Here is a 22,455-nt window from a genome sequence, read left to right as displayed (position 1 = left end):
AACTTAGGGTCCCTGGAATGTGTCTTTTCTTTGCAACCTGAAGGAGTCAGCCTAACACAAGTGGTCATCCAAGAACTACCTCATATTTAACTATATATAAAAAACTATACACACACACATACACACACATAAAATAAATATAATAAACCAAGATAGGAGACTCTATGCTTGGTTTGTATAACGAATTATACAGTCATATTTACTGACAGTCTTCTACTGTATAGCTTTCAACAAAAGGAATTGGAAGCACAGAATTAAAGTCTGGAAGACCTATTTCTTCCAGCTTTAGAAATCTGAAGTGACTTTGTAGGTTTCAAGGTCAAAAGGTTTCATATACGCTAAGCTCTTCTCACACTGAACCTGGTCTTACAGTTCATCTGAACACACCTCCTACATCGAGCTTTAGGGTGACTAGTCCTTGTCACAGAGCCATTTGTTCTTGCGCCACCACAGACAATGTTACACTCTCATCTCAAAAAAAAAAAAAAAATCAGAGAAGAAACATTTAAGATTTGTGGACGGAATGCCTGCTGGACCATAAGTTTGTATTGTTTCCCTTCTGGTTCTCCCTGAAGATCCCTCCTGAAGAAGGGGGAGGGGGGGGGCTTGAGATTTAGTGCAGCTGCCCCGGACCAGGGAGGGATGGTGGGGTTAGGTTAGGCCACCTTGAAAGGAAGATGTAAGGATGCAGGGGGGCCCACGCGCAGGGGGACGTGGGTGGTTAGGGTGGCCAGCTGGAAAAGGGAGAGCAGAGTCCTGTTATCTGGAGAAGAGGGTGTGAGGAGGGAGGTGACTGGAACTAAGAGAAGGGGGGGACAAAACTGTTGTGTCTGGGGGTTGGATGCCTGAACCTCATTCCCAAGAAGGTCCTAATTCAATCTGCGTTACCCGGGAGAAACTCTGCATGGGGCATCTCGCATGAGCTGTAACGCTGTGGCAGGCTGTTCCCTGCAAAAAAAAAAAAAAAAAAAGAAAGGAATATTAGATCTCCCGGGCATCGCCAGGACATGGCAGGAGAGGGCCCCCACTCGTGCACACCAAGATATTGGGTCCCGTTCAGGCGACTCCACACCTCAGTCTAGAGAAACCACTAGATACCTGGCCGGCAAAGGTGAGGAGAGGTGGTCACATCTGGATTTCAGAACCAGATAATGCATGGTTCCCTAGAACGCTCTATCCAGCGGGGAGAGAGCAGAGTGGGCACCTTCACTACTGCTGCTTACAACGTTCAGCGCCTCGTCACTGCCCTCCTCTTGTGGAGTCAGGAAGTGGCTCTGGGCCAAATGCAGGAACTCTGGTTATGTGTGTTCACATGTTTGCACAAAGTGAGGGTGGGCTCAAGTGGTCTCCTGACAAATCAGATGATAATCTCTAGTAGAATGCATTCTGGCCCCACGTTCCTAATTTGAAATTCCTTGAGATGATTCGGAGGGTGTCCTGTCTTCTACATAAGAAGAAGGCAAGTATCCTCCTTCATGCGGTTAATGTTTTATTATGAACCAGAGGATGGATTCATGAACAGCTGGCCTTTGAGTCTATTGCCAGAAAGAGATGCAAAAGCTACAAACACGGACTTCGATAGTCCCCAAAATTAAACTCCAAAGTTTAACCTAAAATAATGACTTACCATTAATGTGATTTGTAATCTGGAGATACACTTTGCTGTTAATTTATCCAGAAAAACAGCCGCCCATCTTCCTCTTCATCAACTGTGCCCCGCTCTTGCTCTGTAGTGTGTCTTGACTGGACAAGTAGAACTGAGTTCCAACAAGTTTCCATGCTTCTGGTCTGTCTCATCCTGGCTACTTCCAGCGAACCCATTCTGCCCACAGAAATGTGTGAAAATATGTAGCTGTGCTTAAGAAATGTGTGAAAATATAAAAGTCCCACCACATAACAGTCCCACTGCAGTACTGGCTTCCATTCTTGGACTTCTGCGGGCTACCGCCTGTTCCCGGTATTCTAATCTGGTACTCTCTTCTGGACCCCTGACCCCAGCCTTGATGACCTTCCACTCCAATCAACCCCAGCATCTCTCCCAGACATAATCCTGGTTATTTGGTTATTTGCCTTCCAGCATTCGCTACCTGGCACTTGGGTAAGAGAGACTTCTAAACCCGACCCCTCCCCCCCAACACACACCCGTCTTTAGGCAGCTATGCCAAGGGAAGCTGGAAGGTTTCCAGTCTTATCTCCTTCTCAGCTATCCTCACTGAAGCCAGATTCATTTCTCTAAAATGAAATTTTTATAGTGTTTCTCCCCTGCTTAAAATTCTTCAATGGTTCGCCTGTGGCCTCCAGGATGAAGTCCAAACTCCCCATGGCAAACATGGCAGACAAAATCTTTTTGGACATTGCTCCAACAACACTTTCCAGCCTCTTACTTGCACCAATTCTATACCCACGTTTCATCTTAACCATCGTAATGTATTTGCACTTTCCCCAGTGCATATCCTCCCTCCATATCCCTCTTTTGAGAAAGTTCTTTCCTGCACTGTTTACCAAGTGACCTCTAATTTAGTCTTCAAATAGAAATGCTTCAAATAGAAATGCTTCTTTTTCCCGAAGGCTTTTTATAATTTCTCAGAGCAGAGCTTACCATATCATTCTTGGAAGTCCTACAATGCTTCTTACTAACCTTAGTATATATCACTGTAATCATTTGCTTTTAATGTTTGTCTTCCCACTAAGCGGTCTTTAAAGTCCCTTGCATAATATCTGACCTATATTAATTGCTGAGGGAAGGAACAAACAAATGAATCAAGGAATGTTAGAGTGCATCCAAAGCACATTCTTGGGAAAATTTTAGCGTTGCTTTTGGATGTCAAACTCTACCAGAGTTGGGCGATATGACTGATTTTTTTTTTTTTTAATGGTGAAAGAGAAGAAGAAGGCTGTATTCTATAGTTTGAGCTCAGTGTTGTGAGAGTTTCTCCATGATCCTGGTACTTCCTGACCATTCTCCAGGAATTCTGATACAGAACAGGTTGCAATGAGAAAGGAAGGAAGAAGAAAGAAATTTCAAGATAGCAGCTGATGGGTTTTGCCCGGTTAAAAAATGGGCAGGTGGAGAGTGGGATAATTTTGCTTTGATAACATTTTCAAATGTGTGAGCTACCGGGTAAGAAACCATAACCAACCAATTTTGCACAAGTTGGGAGAGAAGGAAAATTTGCACCCAGTAATGTTAGTCTATAAGTGATGCGATGAGGAAACAGACATGACTTCCACTATGAAGAGCCGATGCCATGGGATTCTTACTAGTCATTTAAAATTTTGTTAGCTGTTTTCTATCCGAATGAGTAAAAAATAAGATAGAGATAAATAAATAAAACTGAGATCTGTAGCTGATTAAATATATTTCTGATGGCTCCACTGAATTTTTAACTTTTAAAAAAATTCTGAACAGTTGGATGGGGAGGAAGAACAAATTCTCCCCTATCTCATGTCTCACCGAGGCTGTACTCATGATTCTCTGACTCACTTCCATGTAGAGGAAGAAACGATCACCCAAGAGCGTACTAAACGAGCTCAGATATTAGTAATAGGATGACAGTCTGAACTCTGCTGCTTTTACTTGCAAAGCACGTATCGATCTCAGCCCGCCACAGAAACCACTGATGTATCAGGGCCTGGTTGGAGAAGGCAATCTCAGCTCTGTCTACCTCCTAACTGGCTCCGGTCGAGAGCCCCTGGGGCAGTGGGATTATTTAGAAATGATCTAGGATGCACAGTCCTGCTGCTCTTCTGCGTGTTGCATTAGATTGTGGAATCACAGCAGACAAATGAGATGTTTATTAACAAAACCTGCAAGAAACAGTCATATTGAAGTCCCTATTTGATTTCCTATGGGAAAATTGCTGGGATCATTAATGATAATGACAATAGAACGTCTTGTGTGTAATATTTCTTTAAAATAAAGGAAAAAGAGGGGCACGTGGCTGGCTCAGCATGTGACTCCTGATCTCAGGGTAGTGAGTTCAAGCCCCATCTTAGGTGGAGATTACTTTTAAAAATTACATTTTTAGGGGCCCTGGGTGGCTCCGTTGGTTAAGTGTCCAACTCTTGATGTCATCTCAGATCATGATCTCAGGGTTGTGAGATTGAGCCCCGCATTGGGCTCAGTGCCCGCCATGAAGCCCACCTAAGATGCTCTCTCTCTCTCTCCCCCTCTCTCTTCCCCTTCTCACCCACCCCTCTAAAAAAAAAGTTAAAATAATTTATATCTTTAAAAATACATAAAATAAAGGAAAAAGAAACAAATAGGACTCAGACAATTTTAGCTACTCTGAGAGAGGTTGTGTAGGCTTCCTTCTTAACATCAAAATGGCAGCCCAGTGTCTGACTTCGTTGGGTCCTCTGCTCCCAGATTATGATAAAAGCTCTATTGGGTCATTCCAAATAACGTCCATTCTAGCCCTTGTGTGCTATCTCATGACTTGGAAGACACCTTCTCCATCTCTCCGGCTTTTCTGCTATTTTCTTTAAGCATAAGCCTTCCCTAGTAGGAAATTCTCAGTCCTATTCTTTTATTTCTTAATTCAACAAAATGTATAAAGATGTATTGAGAGCCCACTATGTGCCAAATACCATGTTATATATCAGACATTGTGAATGAGACAGAACCAGTCGTGCAACATACGAGCCAAGGTAGGAATCAACTCAGGCTAAGTTAACTTAAGCCCTTTGACAGCTCCGCGGTTTCTCCGGCAAAAATGCAAGCTCTCTGGAGCCTTCTGGCCTTGCAGCGGTGGTCTCTCTGGGCTGAGGGACTCTGCTGACATTACCAGACACGCAAACCCCAAGAAGCAGCAGGTGACGAGACATTCCATTTGCAACCCCAGCTCCCCGGGTCATAAGGGCCTTTGAGGGAGATGCAGCTTAATGCAGGTGAAGGTTCTGCCAGAGGCTACTGACTTTTGAGAATGTTCTGATTCCCACACTACGACCCCCTCTTCTGTGCCCTGTGTTCCCTGCACACTCTGTTTAATTGACAGTAAACTACTCCAGTTCCCTGAACACACTATGTCAATTCTCCGACCTTTGCAAATGCTTCTGCTTACCCTTCCTTTGCCAACCTGTTCATCTGCCATAGTCCTGTTATTCACACCATCCCTTAAGGAATGCCGCCTCCCTGATGCCTGCTGGCTTCCCTCCTTCCTTCCCCTTCCTTTCCTTTCCCAGAGTAATCCCTCCCTCTTCCGTCCTGGAGAGGTATTCGGCAATGGTTTCTAGTGAGTCTCTGAATTCTCATTAATCTGATTTATCTCTTGGCCCTACCACTTAGCAACTGCGATCTTGGACGATTTATTTAACCTTTCTGGGTCTCAGTTTCTTGATCTGTAAAAGGGGGCAATAATCATCTCTATCTCATTGGGTCATTAAACAAGGTAAAGAACTCTAAGGACTTAGAACAGGTTCTGACGCACATGAGGGACATCTGCCATGGATCAGGCCACATCGGGGAGCAGCTCTGTATTTCAAGTTCACTTCACCCCCTCAACTGGCAGCATCTGAAGAGCAAGAACCATGTCTAATTTATCCCTGGGCCCAGCATACAGCGGATGCACAACATGTGGGGTTTCAGCTGAGCCTAATAGTGGTATATAACATGCGAAAGTCACAATTCCTTGCAGTTCAGGGCAATTCAAAGGCAAGGGATTTTGAATGACTCACACGGTACTAACTGCAACTAGAGGGCCGCCTCCTCCTCCCCCTCCTCCCATGCTCTCTTTAAAATTGCCTTTCCCTTCGTGGCTTAACTTCAGTCATTCAGCAGTTGTCTACCAGGTGCCCACTCCGGGCAAAGCACCGTGTGAGGCGGAGACTTCTTAGTGAACACGAGGCAGTCCTAAGCCTCTGGGAAAGAGACCAGAGGATGAGCCCATGCAGCCGAGTCCTGCGAGAGTCACACACAGTGAGAGAGCATACACGCGCTAAGGGAAAACCTAAGGAAATGCAACGGTCTAATTTTTGAAATTGGAGAAGTGAAATCTGGCTGAAGGTAGGAGCGTGGGGTCTTGGGTAGCTGTCCTCTGTACCCACTGAGTTAATAGCTGCCCAGCAGCTGCCCCAGGCAACGCTTCTCTTCTTACTACCGGCAGACTCGAGGGGGCTCTGGAGAGCCAAACGCTAGGGTCTGGAGGACCCCCAGCTTCCTCTGCAGCGTGACTTCCTAGAGAAGACTCCACCCTAGAAGTGAGTACGGTTGAAGGCAAGCACGAGCTGCCTGAGGCTGTCCTCCTCTAATTCACCCCAATAATTCCTGCTTTATTCAACTGCGTCTCTCCTCGGAAGGATCCAGACTTTTTTTTCAAAACACCTGCTAAAATTATACATGCATACATTTTTTTGTTGTTGTTATGGTCAGAAAGACTTTAATTCTCTTCGCATATCACCTGTGCTCTGCACCTCAAACATTCATCTGTTTTCTCATGAGTCAGACGTTTCATGGACACCTACAGGGGCACCGTGACTATTATGACTCCCCGCCAACCCGGGGTTGGCCTGTCTTGACATTTTAAATTCTTCGTTTCCTTTCTCGATTATCTTACACTCTGTTTTCCCACACCTGTGGGTTTGTTTATGTAGTGAAGTGATTTGGGGGAAGTGTTAAATACACTGCAGAACGTGAAAGTCAACAGAATCCCTCATCAGAGCTCATAGCAGCTTCTGGCCATCGCTCCAAGGACTCCATTCTGGAACATCCCGTCTGGTTAGCAAGGGTTGCTTTCTTCCCCTGAGTGTCACAGTAGGGCAGTTCTCTTTCATTCACACTCCCCATGTGAACGACAGCCGTCCCCCCCAACCCACTGTCTGTTACCAACAGAATATAATTCTAGATGTTGAATTTGAGTTTATTGGTGAAGGTTACAAGTTCTGGATGTGAGGCAGAACCGAGTTTGAATTTTCCAAACCAGTAGCGGAGCTGTGTGACTTTGGAGAAGTTACTTAACATCTCTGGACCTAGTTTTCTCGTCTGATTTGAGCTGTTGTCAAGATTAAGTGAGATTATGTGTGTGAATAGCTTAACTAAGCATTGTTCTAAATGCTTTGTATGTAGCCACTCGTTTGCCTCTCTCGCAAGGTGCCCGTCCCATAGGGAACTTAGGGGTAAATATCATGTCACCCTTTGATACTAAGTTCCTCCAGCCCGCGCCTCCCTTACATGCCATATTGTGTACTCCCCGGGCAACAGAATAAAGGCAGCTTTCTTGCTGTGGCTGGCCTTGAGATGTTACAGCCGCAGACACCGAGCCTCGAGCCCCTCTGAAGGGGCCTCTGACACGCCCAGCGCGGCTGCTTGGCTGAGAGGGAGCCCGCCGCCCTCTGCACCAGCTGCAAACACATCTCGCATTCTAATCCAACAGAGCTGGCTTTGCTGACATTAAGGACGTGGTGCAATGCACAAGCTCTTTAGTTTCCAAATGAATGAAAATGACACACTGAGAGGGAGGCTGCCCACAGCATCTCGCTGGAAAACAATAATGAGTCACAGGAAACACAGAGACTGAGTAAGCACCAACGAAAGGCCAGTCAGTCCTTCATTAACATCACTTGGGAAAATATGGTCTCACTATGGAACAACCAAAAACATATGGACAGAAATCTCCCCGGCTTTTGAGGACAATCTAATTCCCATCTGGCTTATCAACCGCGTTCCTTTCAAATTAGCTACTCTGAGCGTTGACAGAGGATGCACAGCGGCCACAGGTATCGAAATGTTAAGCTGCGGTATGCATCTGTGTCCAGATTGGCATTGCTAATCGACTGTGAAATAACTATTAGATACCATTAATAAGCGAGATTATTGGGGCACCTGGGTGGCTCAGTGGGTTGAGCCTCTGTCCTGGGCTCAGGTCCTGATCTCATGGGATTGAGCCCCACATCAGGCTCTCTGCTTGGCAGGGAGCCTGCTTCCCAACGCCCCCCGCCCCCCGCCTGCCTCTCTGCTTACCTGTGATCTCTGTCTGTCAAATAAATAAATAAAATTTAAAAAAGAAAAAAAAAAGAAGCGAGCTTATTATTTACAGCCTAGATGTTGGACCACAAAAATACTCCACTGGTGTTAGAAAGAGATTGTAGCTTCCTCCTGCATGTAAATACCATCAGAGGTCTGGGTAGAAATTAAAAATAAAAAATCTAAGCATATATCAAATATTTAATGTGCTACTCTTTTCTTGATGATGATGATGATGATGATGATGATTATCAGCAGCAGCAGCAGGTGGTGCACAAAAATATAACACGAAAGCTTTCCTTCAACCTATTCATTATGTTTCTGGGTGATCATTTACTCAGTATATTAACAATTATCTTTGTGCAACAACAACAGCAACAAACATCTCATGGCAATGCTAGTAAATGTTCACAATTTTGAAGTAAAAAAGAATTCACTTGATATGCCACAGGGAAAAAAATTATATCAGTCAAAGGGATGAATCAATATTACTTTCACTTTCTTGGGGGCTTCTCACAGTTTGCCAACAAGGAGATGTCTAGAAGATTGGGAGTTGTAAGCGAAAATATCTTGTATTAACTAAACCAGGGGTTTGGTCACCAAAATCAAGCATTCTCAGAAGACACGCCTCATACACAGTTTTGATGTTTATGGCCCACCAGCCTCTAAAGCTCTTTGCTGGGCTTGAATAACCTTAAGAGCCAGAGCCCCACTCTCACTGCTGAAGCCAAACATTCCAGGCATGGGCCCGCCCAGCCTCCTTTGCAGCTAGAGCACCGGCATGTGATCTGAACTTTGACTAGAGGTACTCATGTCAGACTGCAAACCAGCAGCTAGGGCCCAAGGAAAGAGAGACCTCATAGAGTTCATTCTGCCAAAAATAATAGAGCCAGAAGTTGCATTTTGTTTTCCAGACACACCATTCCAGTGGCCCTTTCTAGCGCCGAAATTGGGGTGGTGGGACAAGCTGTGGGGTCTGTACCCTTCAACAGAGACATCGCTACCTTCCTGGAACCCTGCCTCAGCGTGATGTTGGGCACGGCGCCTGGCTCTGTGGCCTCCACATCTGGCTTTCAAGCCCAGCTAGAAATTATGTCCGATACCAAATGTTCTCTAATAAATTCTTTCACAGAAGACCAAACTCCTGGCTATTTCATTGTACTTCCTTTTTAAAATCTTGAACACATTCCTCCAGCTGTATCTTGTAGTTTGAGAAGACGCAGCAGCAACACTCTTCTAGATGAAGAGAGAAGAAAACAAAGAAGCACAAGTACCACGAGGCAGCTGGCAGCCTCGGGAACACATCTGCTGTCAGTGGGGCATTCTCACCCTGCATTCCAGAAGGTACCTTCCTGGTGGCAGTGAGTGTGTACTACTGTCATGTGACGAGTCAGCGTTTAACTGTTCCCTCTCACCTGTCCTAGGAGCCCTCACACCCGTACTTCGGCTTCCAACCTCTTTCCCTCCACCCTGAGTGGCCCATCGGAGAGCGCCTGACCGGGAGTCATTCCCATCCACTGAGAAGAGCTTTGAAATCCGAGATCAGCTTTCTTGTTCCGTTGGGCTTTCCCTCCTTTTTTACCCATTCTCTTTCTCCTTTCTCCTCAGAGCTTGTTCGTCTGCTTCTCTGACGGGGAGCTTTGACTCGCCTTTCCACCATGTCCTCCTACATCTTAGAACGTGAATGGCAGGAAACTGTGCCCATGTAGACTGTCCTTACCGGAGTTTGCCACACTATCCCTCGTTAGCGTTACAGAATTTCTTCTTCCTGTACCTTTGAAAGAAGAGAAAAATCTTTTGTAGGAATTATAGCTTTGTGCTATCCGCAGAGAGCTGTGCCTCTGTACGTGGTATCTTAACAAAGTTTTTAGCAAGGAACTTAACAATTCAATTAAAACCGTATCTCCTACCAGGGCGCCTGGGTGGCTCAGTCGGTTAAGCATCTGACTTCAGCTCAGCTCGTGATTTCAGGGTCCTGAGATCAAGTCCCGTGTAGGGCCCTGCACTCAGCGGGGAGTCTGCTTCTTCCTCTCCCTCTGCCCCTCCTCCTGCACCTGCTGGCTTTGTCTCTCTCTCTCTCAAATAAACACGTAAAATATTAAATAAATAAATAAATAAATAACCAAAACCATGTCTCCTACTGAGCAAAAAGGTGAGTGGGGACCTGGGTGATTTAAGATGGTTACAGTTCACACAGAGCTTTCCCAAGCAAACATCTCTGAAACTATAAGCACATCCACTTAACAAAGGAGAAGGTTAGCGTGAGAGAAATTGGCTGACTTGGCCAGAGCACAGAGCTGGTTCAAAGTCGGACCGGATTTCTGAGACTCTGAGACTCCAAACCTCGTTCTCTTCCTCAATGTCGTCATATCTCTCCACTGTCCGTGTCATCTGCAATTCATGCCACATGCCTGGCCCAGAGCCACTTCCAAAGGAACTTGCTCCATCTTGACCCCTGCTGACAGGGCAAGCGCGGGTCATCCCTCTCTGGCTTCTACTGACTGGACAGCAGCAGTCAGCCGACCGCAAAGGAAGCCAGTCTGCAGGCTGGTCAGCAGCCCATAAGGTGGCTTGACACCAGAGTTTTGACTCAGCGGAGGTGACCTGAGTCAACCAGTTCCTAGCTCATTCTCATTCCCTCTAACCAGGAGACCCTAATTGACTCATCCCTTCTGTAGATAGTTTGAATACTCTTCATGAACTGATTGCCTGGAACAAACTTGTTCAACTTTCTATTTTACCACTTCCACGTAAACATGTCCTAATAGAACAGGGCATCACATGTTTGGAAGTTCCCAATCTTAATCCCTGATAACTACTTTTGTTTTAGAAATTTTGTGCTGTGGATTCCCTGGCCCACCCAGTCTTGGTCCTCTCGCGCACGTTTGGTCTCTGCTTCATCTGGGTGATGGGCAGCATGCTGAGTTCTTCAGAGACATGATCCTATTTAAGGCTCACAGCAGCCCCACAAGGGAAACAGTATTCATATCTCCATTTTACAGAGGAATAATGCAAAGCACGGGGAGGTGGTAGTGGTTTAGAGCAGGGTCTGCTGGAGGAGAGGAGAGGGCCGAGTAACAGATGTATTTTGAAAGTGGAACCAACCAGGCCTGACTGCTGAATTAGAGGTGGAAGTAAGGGAGGGAAAGGGTGAGGGGTGATGCCCAAGTAACAGCGAATTATGAAGCCATTTGTCCGGCCTAATGGTCCCCTCTGATTAGATGTTCCAGAAGCCCTTCCAGAAGACAAGTTCACCATGGCTAACACTGAACTTTCTGACTTTTCCGCAAGACCTGCTCCCCTTTTAATATTTTCTTTTTCAAAGAGCATCACCGTCCCGATTACCGAGTGGGCGGAGGACCTTACAGAAAAGACTGCAAATGAGAGAAGCCGTTGAAACGACGGTCAGTGTCCTTCTCGGTATTCAAAGTATCTTCTCCAACTTACTCATACATCTGCTAGATTTCTAGCTGCATCGTTTGACCACAAGCCTTCCAGGGGCAGACACTGTGTCTGTATTTAGAGCTGATACTGCGTGAGTATTTGCCAAAGGCCAGGCTTTATGTTCACCCCATGCAGTTCTCCCAGCAGCCTTACGAGGCAGGGCCGAGGCTGAGAGCCTGGGTTCAAATCCTGATTCTGGCCCATCATTGGGGAGAAATTACTCAGGTTCTGTGTGCCTTGGTTATCACACGGGACTCTGGCAGAATAGAGAAAGACGGGTCACCCAGGTAGACAAGAGCAAAGGAGGCTTTCTAGGATGAAATGAATTGCTGTGCGGAATCTTTGTTCCCAAAGTGTTAGGGGAAAGCTGTTGCCGGCGGAGAGAGCACTGTGCATGGAGGCCTGGGAACAAACCACACCTCGGAACCTTCCGTGACTGCCAAGGCCGTTTACCCAGAGCGAGGATGGGCGACAAACTCAAGTACCTACAAGAGCCAGGCAGGTGTGGCAGTAAGAGAAGCGGGCCAGGGCTAAGACACAGTGAAGACATGCGGTCCGGGGCAACCTGGAGAGCAAGGGACCGTCTACCGGGGCCAGCCTCTGCTCCCTCTGCAAGGTCCTCACTCTCTCCCTCAACCCACACAGCTCATCTCGCCTCAGGCCTCCTGCACTTGCTATAGGCTCCATCTGGAATGTTCTCCACACGGGCTGGCTCTCCGCACGAGCTGCATCTTTCAGCTCAGATGCAGTTGAAAAGAAGGTTTCCCTTATCACAGCCCTCAGCCACCGCAGACCTGCTTCTACTCCACTCTGATTTCTCCAGAGCACTGACTAGTATGTGAAATTATTTTGTTCACTTATCTGTGCCTTTCCTCTCCTTGTGTAGTTGTATGTTTTTAAATCTAAGCTCTGTTGGAGCAGGAAAATTTCCAGCACCCACAACCAGGGCTGACATAGGAAGAGCCCCCAGAAGAGCCATTTATTCGTTTTTGAATCAACAAAGGTGCTTTTATCGTGCACCTACTCGATGCCGGGTACGATGCACTACAGAGACGGATTTGACCATCGTCCGAACTTGGGTAGTACTCAACGCCACAAGACTGGGTGAGAAAGCCCAGGGCATGTGTGTGGAGCCGAAATCTACTGGGTCAGAGAGGAATTCTTTGTAGGAGTGGACAGAAAATGTAGGAGGGAAGCAAGTATCATAGAAACCAAGGGAAAACAGAGCTCGTGATATAAATTACACTCAATTAGATAATCGGCTTCTGCCTAATTATGATGTGCGACAGATACTTGGGATAACTAAGGCTTCTTTCCTTCCTTTGTCTCATTTTTGTGCCCATTTGGAAACTTCTGAAGAAAGCCTCATCTACATATCTACTTTCTGTCTGGGTTTCTAGCATATATCTCTATAGTGAGATCATGTCTGTTCCTCTTTTACCTTATTCAAGTAAACTTTCCAGAGTTTTTGTCTAAAGATAAACAAATTTCCACTTAGACATGTATGTATGCAATCTAGAAATAGAGATCTATATCTCTATGTAGAGATATCTCTGGTGTCTTATCGATCTATATCTGCATCTGTATCTGTATCTATCTCAGGTGATTATAAGTGCTTAAAAAAAAAAAAAAAGGCAGGGTCAGGGGATGGAGAGTGACCAGAGCATATATGTAGGGGGGCTCCGTGTGAGGAGCCCCCCCCGACAGTGTGCTAAGAGATAGCTTCTCCAATGAGGTGACATTTGAGCAGAAATCCAAAGGACATTAAAGAGCAAGACTTGTGGATATTTGGGGAAGAGTGTTCGGGGGAGGGGGAGGTAGCCAGAAGAGCCAGAAGGCCACTGTGGCAGGTGGAGAATGGGCAGGGGAGAGTGGGAGGAGACTAGGGGTTGCAGGGTACAGAAGGGACTGAAGGAAGCGGCAGCAGCCTTCAGCTCAAGAATTCTCCAAGTCTGCTTTAGGAAGTAGGGGGACATCACAGCAGTGCCCAGAACACAACAGGTGCCCAAGAAGCACTTGTTCAATGAATGAATCCCAAAGGCAGACAGAGAGTTATTTTGAAATCTCCATCCTGGGTATCACAGCTCTTTGAATGAGCCCTAATTCAGGCAAGTTTAACATTTGATTATATTTAATCTAGTGTTTTCTCTGGATTTCTTTTTTTCAAATGTGTGTCTTATCTTTCCTTTAAAATTTTGGTTTATTTAGGATATGGGCCATGTCTTTTTTTTTTTTTTTTAATGATCCAAAGTCCAGTGCTAGAACTCAACACACAGCATATTTGATTTAATTAAATCAAGAAAGCTAGTTGAATATAGACATAGAATAAAAAGTTTTCAATTGTAAGTGTTATCTCTGAGTGATAGGATAAGAGATTATTTGTATTTTTGAAACCTTACATTTTTACGTGTCCTAAGAACTTTCTACCATGAACACGTATTCTTGTGATTATTTAAAATAATACATTAGAATATTACAAGGGACTAGATGTCAAAGCCAGTGAAAACCACTTCCATTAACCCTTGTTCAAGATTCATGAAGCTGAAGTACTTGACCCTCAATTTACCCGTTGGCCAACTACATATATATAAAGGAGCCTTGGAAAAAGCCAGCCCTCGCTTTTGTATATAAAGAACTGACCACCAAGACAATACAAGTTACTGTATGGACCCGATCTTACAGAACTCTAAAATCTCTTACAAACATATTTTAGCAAAGTAAACACGGAAAGTGGGGACAATACATTTCATCAGGACAGTGTCTTCTAGTAAAAGACTTTGTCCTTGTCAAAGTTTACTGAATGTTTTAAGTGCCTCGTGCAGCTATCCAGAGTAAAATACATGCCTGAGTTCCTCTAGCAAGTTCTCCATTAAAAAAGAGACTGCAAAAGACAGATAATGCTCACTTTTAAAAACAGATGCTTGTAAAGATGACCCAGAAGGCCTAGCCCTTCTTAGTAAACCAGGATTCTGTGAATAAAACTCAAAATCAAGAGAAACATTTCAGGGGAATAGTGATGTTGTTTCAAATAAGGTAATTTTTGTTTTTAAGATTTTACTTATTTATTTGAGAGAGAGCGTGCACTAGCAGGGGGAAGGAGCAGAAGGAGAAGGAGAAGCAGACTCCCCAATGAGCAGGGAACCCATTGGGACCCTGAGATCATGACCTGAGCTGAAGACAGATGCTTAACCAACTGAGCTACCATAAGGTAAATATTTTGACCCAAATGAAGGGCCATGAGACACGGGAGTCAGTAAGTGGCCGATCTCTGTGCCAAGGTCTAGCCTGACTCCACCTCTGCCTACACAGTTTAAATCTGTGCGCTCTGGCCAGACCACAGGCTGGGTAAGACAGAAGACAGACAGTTTCTCTACAGTCAGAACTCACCTCCACCAAAGTCCTGATGGCGATCTGTGACCTACCAAAATCAGTGAAAGCCATCAGATAGCTGCTTTATGGTTCTCTCTTAGCCTCGGTCCTAGCCCTGAGGCACTCTCTTAGGCGACCTGTGATATGCTTAAGCTGGACCCTTCATTTCTGGCTCCCCGGTGCTCTTGGACTGAAGATCCCTGGGATGTCTACATTCAGACAGAAGTAGCTGGCAGTGGAAATTTCCCCTGGACTTCCACTCTGAAGGTTAGAAGTAAATACCTAGAACATGTGGGCTGGCCCTTTTCCCTGCATCCCTCTGCCCTTAGCCACGAGGCTCACTTACCTGTACCCTCTCCTAGACGCTGAAGCCAGCCTAGACCCTGGATCAAGGTGCCTTTCCCACCCCAATCGCCCAACTCCCGACTCCCGCGGTGCGGTGACTCAGCAGCAAACGTGCTGTGCTGAGAATCCTGTCCTTCAGACAAACTGCAGCCCTAATTACGGGGCTTGGCCTTCACCTTTATTGTTATGCACTTAGTTGTTTGTTTGGGGGCAACTGTCTTGCTTTAATTTGTTTGTGCATGGTTGTTTTTCTTTTTTCCTTCTTTTTTCCCTTTATTTTTATTATTGTTATTTTAAACCCAGCCCCTACCTTGTTCTGCTCCTTGCCTTGTCCTTCTAAGCATTTTTCTAACTCCCCACTCCTTCGGAGATCTGAACTCTGCCTGGCCCATGCTTTCAGAGACTGGAGGCCTGAACTTGGTTCCCCTGGCCAAGTCCTTACTGCCTTCTAACAGATCAGAGCGTTACAGGCAGCCACAGGCTGGAGAGGCATGGACTGCCATGGTCCCCAGGATGTAGCCAACCCCAGTGCTTGCTACATGCTGGGCACCGAGCAACTGCGGGTGCCCCAGGGATCAGGGCAGAGCTCCGATAGAGTGCTGACATTCTGACGTGGGAAAAGATGATAAAACAAAGAAACCTAATTCTCAGTGATGGGTGTTATCAGCCCCGTGCCTCCTGCTGACTTTCTGGGAGGCCAGCAGCCTACCTGAACCTGTCCTTTGTCTGCTCGTGAGAACTTCCCGTTACACTCCCTCTAGGTAAAGCAGTCCCATCAGAAATCCTCATGGAATCGGAGCTTGGAGACTTTGGCGAGGAAGTTGTAAAAACACTGACTAATCCCAACTGCCGTTGGCTGGGAATCCTTTAGCAGTTTGGGGACCGCTCCTTCCACGTGACCGTAGGTATCTTTCCCTTGCCTGGGAAGCCCCAGAATTGCACATGTGCAACTCACGGGACTCCCACAACTTCCTCTTCCTTGTGGCCGTGGTACCATTTCCATAAATAGTATCTGCTTATGTATCGTATCAAATAGGAAGGGGTGGATAGTCGCACACGTCACCAATAACTGTGGACGTTAAAAATGTGTTTTTGAATAAATAATTCAAGCACCCAATTTAAAAGTTGAAAAGCTGGGGCACCTGGCTGGCTCAGGCAGTAGATTGTATGATTCTTGATCTCAGGGTTGTGGGTTCAAGCCCCACATCTGGTGTCGAGCTTGCTTACAAAGAAAATCTTTAAAAAATAAATAAATAAATGCAATTCAAAAGCTGTAAATGGCTATGGAACAAAAAGGGACCCTATTTTGCACTCTTCCTTTCTGATGATCGTCCAGTCCACCTGCCCAGGACATTGAGCATTACCAGTATGTTGTGTGTCCTTCCAGAGATAATACAGGCACAGTTAAGCCCAGGCAGAGATCTTCTTCGTCTTTCACACAGCTGGTAGCATACTAGATTCACTGGTGTCTACCTGACTTCTTTCAAAACAACCCCATAAACATAAAGCCACTTCACTCTCTTTAATAGGTGAATGACATTCTAATGTATGCAGATATTGCAATTTCTGTAGTTTCCTATTAGGAGATATTTAGGCTTATTCCTTCTTTTTTTTTTCTTTTGCCTTTGCAAATAATGCTGCAATTAATATTCTCCTGATAGTACCTTTTCACATAGGATGCCCTCTAACCTGAAAATTCCATAATTCCCTCTCCAGCTAGCTCAGTGATGTGCATTTGTAATTCTGTATACTGATTCCCTTTTAAAACAACAGATGCTTGATGCTTGCAGAGGTGATGAGGATGTTTTTGGTGCACTTGAAATTCCATGTTAAAACAAAAAAAAAAACTTTTACACTTCTGAGTGAGGTGAGCTGCTGGGAAACATATGGCCCTTGTCAAAATAGCCAAGCAACACCTTAGGAACATTTTTTAAAATTCAACACTAAGTGTTCATCGTTCTCAAAATTCCTGTGTTGACCCAATGTAGTAAATGAGGGCAGCCACGCTGTCTGTCTCAGGTAGAAAACCAAGCGCATGACCGTATGACACAGCAGATTGAAAACCTCGCCGTTCTGCTCTCTGGTGGCCTCCGACAAATGCTAGGGGGAAAGAGAGTCGTGCTGCTAATATGGAATCTTGTGGTAACTCATCAAAAGGAAGCAGTCCTGGGATTGGCCCAGAGCACATATCTCGTGTCCCCTGGTTTCCTTTCCCTGTGAACTCAGCGTTAAAAAGCAGCTCTAAGCCGTGGCTGAAGGACATGGGCAAGAATGTGTTGTATCCCTCTGTGTCTGTCTCACGCAGGTCATGGGCTTAGGAAATGGTTGTGTAGGGTCCTGCTCTTCAGAAAACTTGACATTTCCTAGATGGTTGGAATTAACCAAGACTCCTCTGGAAGACATAAAAGACACTGAATGAAAAATTACAGTAGTCATCGGGCTCCAGGTATGAAGCTCAGTGACTGAAGAAAATCCAGTGCTGGCCAAAGAGCACGCGATGAAGCCCACAGAAGGGGCACTTGACTTTGTCTCAACTAAGGTAAGTGTTTTGGGAGAAATGGCGGAGGCAGGGGAAATAGTTCTCTCTCGTCCTCAAGTGTGTCCTCTGGGTACACACATTTTCAATGAGGAAACACACAAGGACGGCGCTACGAGAGCTCTGGGTAGAAGAGAAGCCGTTGCCATGGGGTGTGCCACTTTTGAATCTGAGGGTGACTTATGTGTCATCACTTTTGAGGTGTCCGGAGGTCTTCGAGAAGGTGGGCGGCCATTGGAAGGTGCCGGCTGAGGCAGCCAGGTGGGATGCGATGGCCGTCCGAAACTCTGGTCTTTTTGAGGTTCCAATGTGAATGTAGGTGTGGAGCAGTCTACCTGGGAGCTATAGATTAAAAAGAAGTGCTGCTCTGGCAATCATTCTCTCCCCTCACCCCCTATCCCCTCACACCCCCCCTCCCCTGCCCCCAGCCCCTAATCTGTTCTTTGCAAAGCATTTGCTTTGAACTAGTGAGGCTGTCCCAGGGCTTTGCTTACTATGAAGCCACAACCACTCAAATTCTTTAATTATGTGCATTTCAGAGTCACACTTCAAGGTCCAGCCTTGATTTTATAACTAAAATACAGATCAGCCATCTCTCCAGAATTGGTCACAGCCAATGTGCTGTATTTGCCCAATGCCTATTTTGAAGTTTTCTTGTCAGACATTCAGCCTTTGTTCCTCAGTTTCACCACCTGCAAAATGCAAAGTGGGAGCAGATGAAAATGGTCTCAAAGTTTTCTCTCATCAGTCTTACGTTCTCTGAACTCCTTGGAATTTCTTTCCTATTTATTCTCTTTTCCTTTTAAGTAAATATAACTTGGAGTCAAGAAAAGATGATTTCCCTAGTGCTGGTTTTTCTCAGAGTTGTAGAAGCATTTTATTTTGTGAGATTTTCTTTCAATTCTGGTTTACGTAACCACACTTGGTTATTATAATAGTGAGCATTTAAAGTTTTCATACCCTCTCAATAACATAAAAGTCTTGGGGCACCTGGGTGGCTCAGTGGGTTAAGCCTCTGCCTTCAGCCCAGGTCATGATCCCAGGGTCCTGGGATCGAGCCCCGAGTTGGGCTCTCTGCTCAGCAGGGAGCCTGCTTCCCTTCCTCTCTCTGCCTGCCTCTCTGCCTACTTGTGATCTGTCTGTCAAATAAATAAATAAAATCTTTAAAAAAAAAAACCATAAAAGTCTCATTTACCCAACTCTTTGTCTTTTCTAGATAATACTATCAAACATTTCCACATGAATATCCCACTGTTACCACAAAAACATGCCTAAAACCAAACTATTCTAAACATTTGTTCAAAAAAGTAGTTCCTCTAGCCCTAAACTTCCCCTTTTTTTCTAGTCAGCATTACTATAGGTTTCATATTCACACTTGCAAAGTTATTTTGGACTTTTCCCCTTTCTTAAGTCCATCTTCGTCAAGTGTATGCAATCACTCGGTGCTTTTCAGGTCATTATGTCTCACTAAACTGTCCCCTCCTTTCCTCCCTCGCGATATACTTCAGTAGTTCACGCCTGTTCTGCCATATTGGATGTCAGACTCGTTTCCCTGTTCCAGTCCTTCCCCTTGCAAAACCATCCAGTAACCATCACAATACTTATTTTCCTAAAGTAGGATGTTCTCCATGTCACCCTGTATTCAAAACCCTTCACAATTCCCCACTGTTTACCTGCCACGCTGAGCTCACTCTCCCGTTCTCTCTCAGTCTTTGTGTCTCTGTCTGTCTCTCCCCATTTGCAAGTCTCTCTGTGATTTGGTCCTACTTGTCCCTCATCCCCCTATTTTCCACATTTTCCTGGCACTCCGTCTTTATTTATGCTGTTCCATTGATATGACCTTCCCCATCTTCTCTGTCAAAATACTACTCCTCTTCATTATCCAGCTTCATTTTTTTGTTCTTTTGAAGCCACGGTCATCTGTGCCGTCTTCCCCACCACTTCAACTTAAGGCAACTCTTCTGTCCTCTGAAACTTCATTGCCTTTAATACCCATGGCACATATTTAACTCTCCTCAGTTCTCTTGTCTTCTTAGTTTTCTTTGAACTTTTGTATGTTTTTCTCTCCCCAACTACACAGTAAGGTAACTAAGGGCAGTTATGGGACCGTGTTCACATAATGGGTCCTGATGCTAGAGCGAGACGGTGTTCTCATCCTTGTACTGTTACTTACTGGCTGTAATCTTGGTCTGCATTTTCTCATCTGTGAAATGGAAATAGTGATAGTTATTCAATTCTTCACAGGGGTTCTGTGGGCATTAGATGAAAGAGCACATGCCAAGTGCTTAGAATGGTAAGCATTCACAAAATGTTGGCAATTACAATAATTATTCATGTCTCCTAGCTCCAAAGTATCTAATCTAGTGGCTTGCTCTGTAACCACACTTAATCAATACCGAATGGGATTCGGTTGAGTCAACGAGGGAACTAAGGTAGGCTGTGTGGGTGATCTAGTGTGGACTAGGGGAACTCCTGGCATCACTAAAATCACGCCACAGATGCTGTCACTTATTGTCACCCAGCCAAACTCTTTTTAGGTTCCTGCCACTCCCTACTACTGCTCAAGAGACTTTCTGAGGGTTTGGCTCAGTGAACAAGGGATGATTTCCCAGAGCATCCCTCCCTTCCTGCCAATCGAAACTGACCTAGCTGCAGAGAGCAGGTTGCCAGACATACTAAAGGTCTTAAAGGTGATACCGGAAGAGTAGACCAGAGAGCTCTCATGGCCCCCAAGGAAACCTACCGGGCTGCTAGTTCACTTAACAGGGCCCAAGACTGGCCTGCTGAAGTGGGAAGCAGGCTCAGCGAATGCATCCCTTCGTCTTGAAGCATGAGAATGCCCATAGGCACCAGCAGCAGGACGCTCACAACCGGGAACCCCTCATCAATAGCAAAAGCGCTGCAAATGCTGGCCAAAGAAGTGGAGACATCTGTGCAGCTCAACTGAGCCATAAAGGCAGACTTCTTTTTTTTTTTTTTTAATTTTTTTAGACAGCTGGAAATGATAAAGCTTTAGCCGCAGTAAGTATTATGGATCTCACTACCATTAAGTAACCTATGCAAATTCAACAGATCCAGGCTTGACCCATATATGTGCTATTGAAAACAATTCAGAGGCAAGAAATAATTTTATTAGTGAAAAGTGCCATCGAAGGCATGAACTCTGGTGCAGTGAGACAAGTATGTACATTGGATGCACACAGACCTCTATTCTTCATATTCGAACTGTGTCATTTCAGCAAATTTTTCTAACCTCAATTTGCTGAGGGATAAAGGGGATTATAACACCTAACTCACATGGCTGTGGTGACACACAAATGAGATAATGCATTTGAAACAGGCTACCTAGTCTGTGGCACATGCTAGGGGCACAAGCCACCTAAATTCCCTTCCCTTTCACTCCACGAGCAGATGCAGCCTGCCCAAGGCTAGGAGCGAGACACCTGGTGAGAAGTCCACAGGCAGGTGAATACGATTATTTGAGCATTACTGAGATGTTGACCTAAATGGTACCAGGTGTTGGACAATTGACAGAAGGAAGAAAAAAGGGGCTCTCCTCTCTCCGTGCTTTTCACACTTGCAACTCAGTGCAGAGGGCTGTCTCCTCCCAACCTCTAGAAAGAGATCTGGATTTATCCTGGGCTTAACCTCGATTTTGACATGTTGCCATTTCCAATAAGGCCAGTTTTTTTGCCGAAAGAAGTCATCCTTCTCCTGAGTGAAATCCCAAGAGCTCCATTCGTGTAAGTTGCCTTGTAGGTCTTGCTAATGCGGGTGTGGTTTTTTCCTCACTACAGAATGTGGATAACGAGCAAACGGGCGCGGGAAACTCGCCCTAAGTAGGCACCTTCTCGGTTCCCTAGACTGGGGGGCGGGGGGATGGTCCGCCGTTCTTGCTGGGAGGACGAGGTGTTGCAGAGCTAAGAGGCGCCCCCCTGAACGGGGCTGGGGGAGCCGGGACCGGAGGCCGGGGACCCCCCACCCCACCCGCCACCGGGCCGGGCCGGGCCGGGCCGGGGAAGGGGTGCGAGGGGAGGAGGCGCGGGAGCCGCGGCGGAGCCCGACAGGTTCCAGCGGCTCCCCTCACCCCTCTCCACGCCTCCCGGGTTTTCCCCTTGGCTCGGGGTTTCCTGTTTCAGTTCTCGGTGATCTCCAGCAGCAGGTGCTGGTTTGCCAACCTCGGCTCCAGAGGAGGCGAAGGAGGAGAAGGGAAAGAGGGAAGGGGAGGAGGAAGCGGCGCAGCGGCTGCGGCTGCGGGCGGGCGGGCGGCCGAGGAGCGAGGCGGCCGGCGGGAGAGCCGGGTTCGCTGTCGCCCGCGGAGCAGCGGCGCGGGCGGCGGGCGAGCCGAAGCCGCGGCGGGCGGGCGGGCAGGCATGGGGGAGCCTCCCGCTCGCCCCGCGCCCTAGCGGCGGCCGCGGCGGCCCAGGGCGGAGGCGAGAGGCGGCCGCCCGCTGCAGGGCCCCGGGGCCGCCCCGGCTTCCAGGGCATGTCGTGATGGCCGCTCAGAGGAGACCGCAAGTAGGTTGAGCAACAATCCCGTGTGCGCGCGCGGCCGGGGCGCGAGTTGTGCAAGCCGGGGGAGGGGGCGCCGGGGCCGCGGCCCGCAGGGAGGGAGGGCGCGCGGGCGGGCGCGGCGCGGCGCCGCGCGGGGAGGGCCGGGCTGGCCGCTGTCGCCGCGGCCGCTCGCCGCTTCCTCGCGGGGTCGGCCATGCCGGGTAGCGGCCCCCAGGTTGGTCCCTCGGGCGGCGGGGGCTGGGAGGGAGGCTGGCCGCGGCCGCGGAGCGGGGTGGGGGGGGCGCCC

The 22,455-nt window shown here is 46.8% G+C and overlaps 1 protein-coding gene across 2 annotated transcripts in view; it reads left to right on the top strand.

Annotated features, from left to right (window-relative positions):
• The first annotated feature begins 22,075 nt into the window (after nt 1-22,075).
• ZC3H12C (zinc finger CCCH-type containing 12C) overlaps nt 22,076-22,455 on the top strand; it is a 75,032-nt gene continuing 74,652 nt past the window's right edge. Inside the window, exon 1 of one of the 2 annotated variants that reach the window (XM_059417845.1) lies at nt 22,076-22,172. In XM_059417845.1, coding sequence (XP_059273828.1) covers nt 22,149-22,172 — 24 coding nt within the window. In that variant the 5' untranslated portion in view covers nt 22,076-22,148. Of the gene's footprint in view, nt 22,173-22,302; nt 22,384-22,455 lie in introns of those variants that run through there. The other variant, XM_059417854.1, reaches the window with a different exon arrangement.

This window comes from Mustela nigripes, chromosome 1 (assembly GCF_022355385.1).
Source record: "Mustela nigripes isolate SB6536 chromosome 1, MUSNIG.SB6536, whole genome shotgun sequence".
NCBI lineage: Eukaryota > Metazoa > Chordata > Mammalia > Carnivora > Mustelidae > Mustela > Mustela nigripes.
Note: the sequence above shows the minus strand (reverse complement) of the source record. Positions and strands in the feature narration are given on the sequence as shown.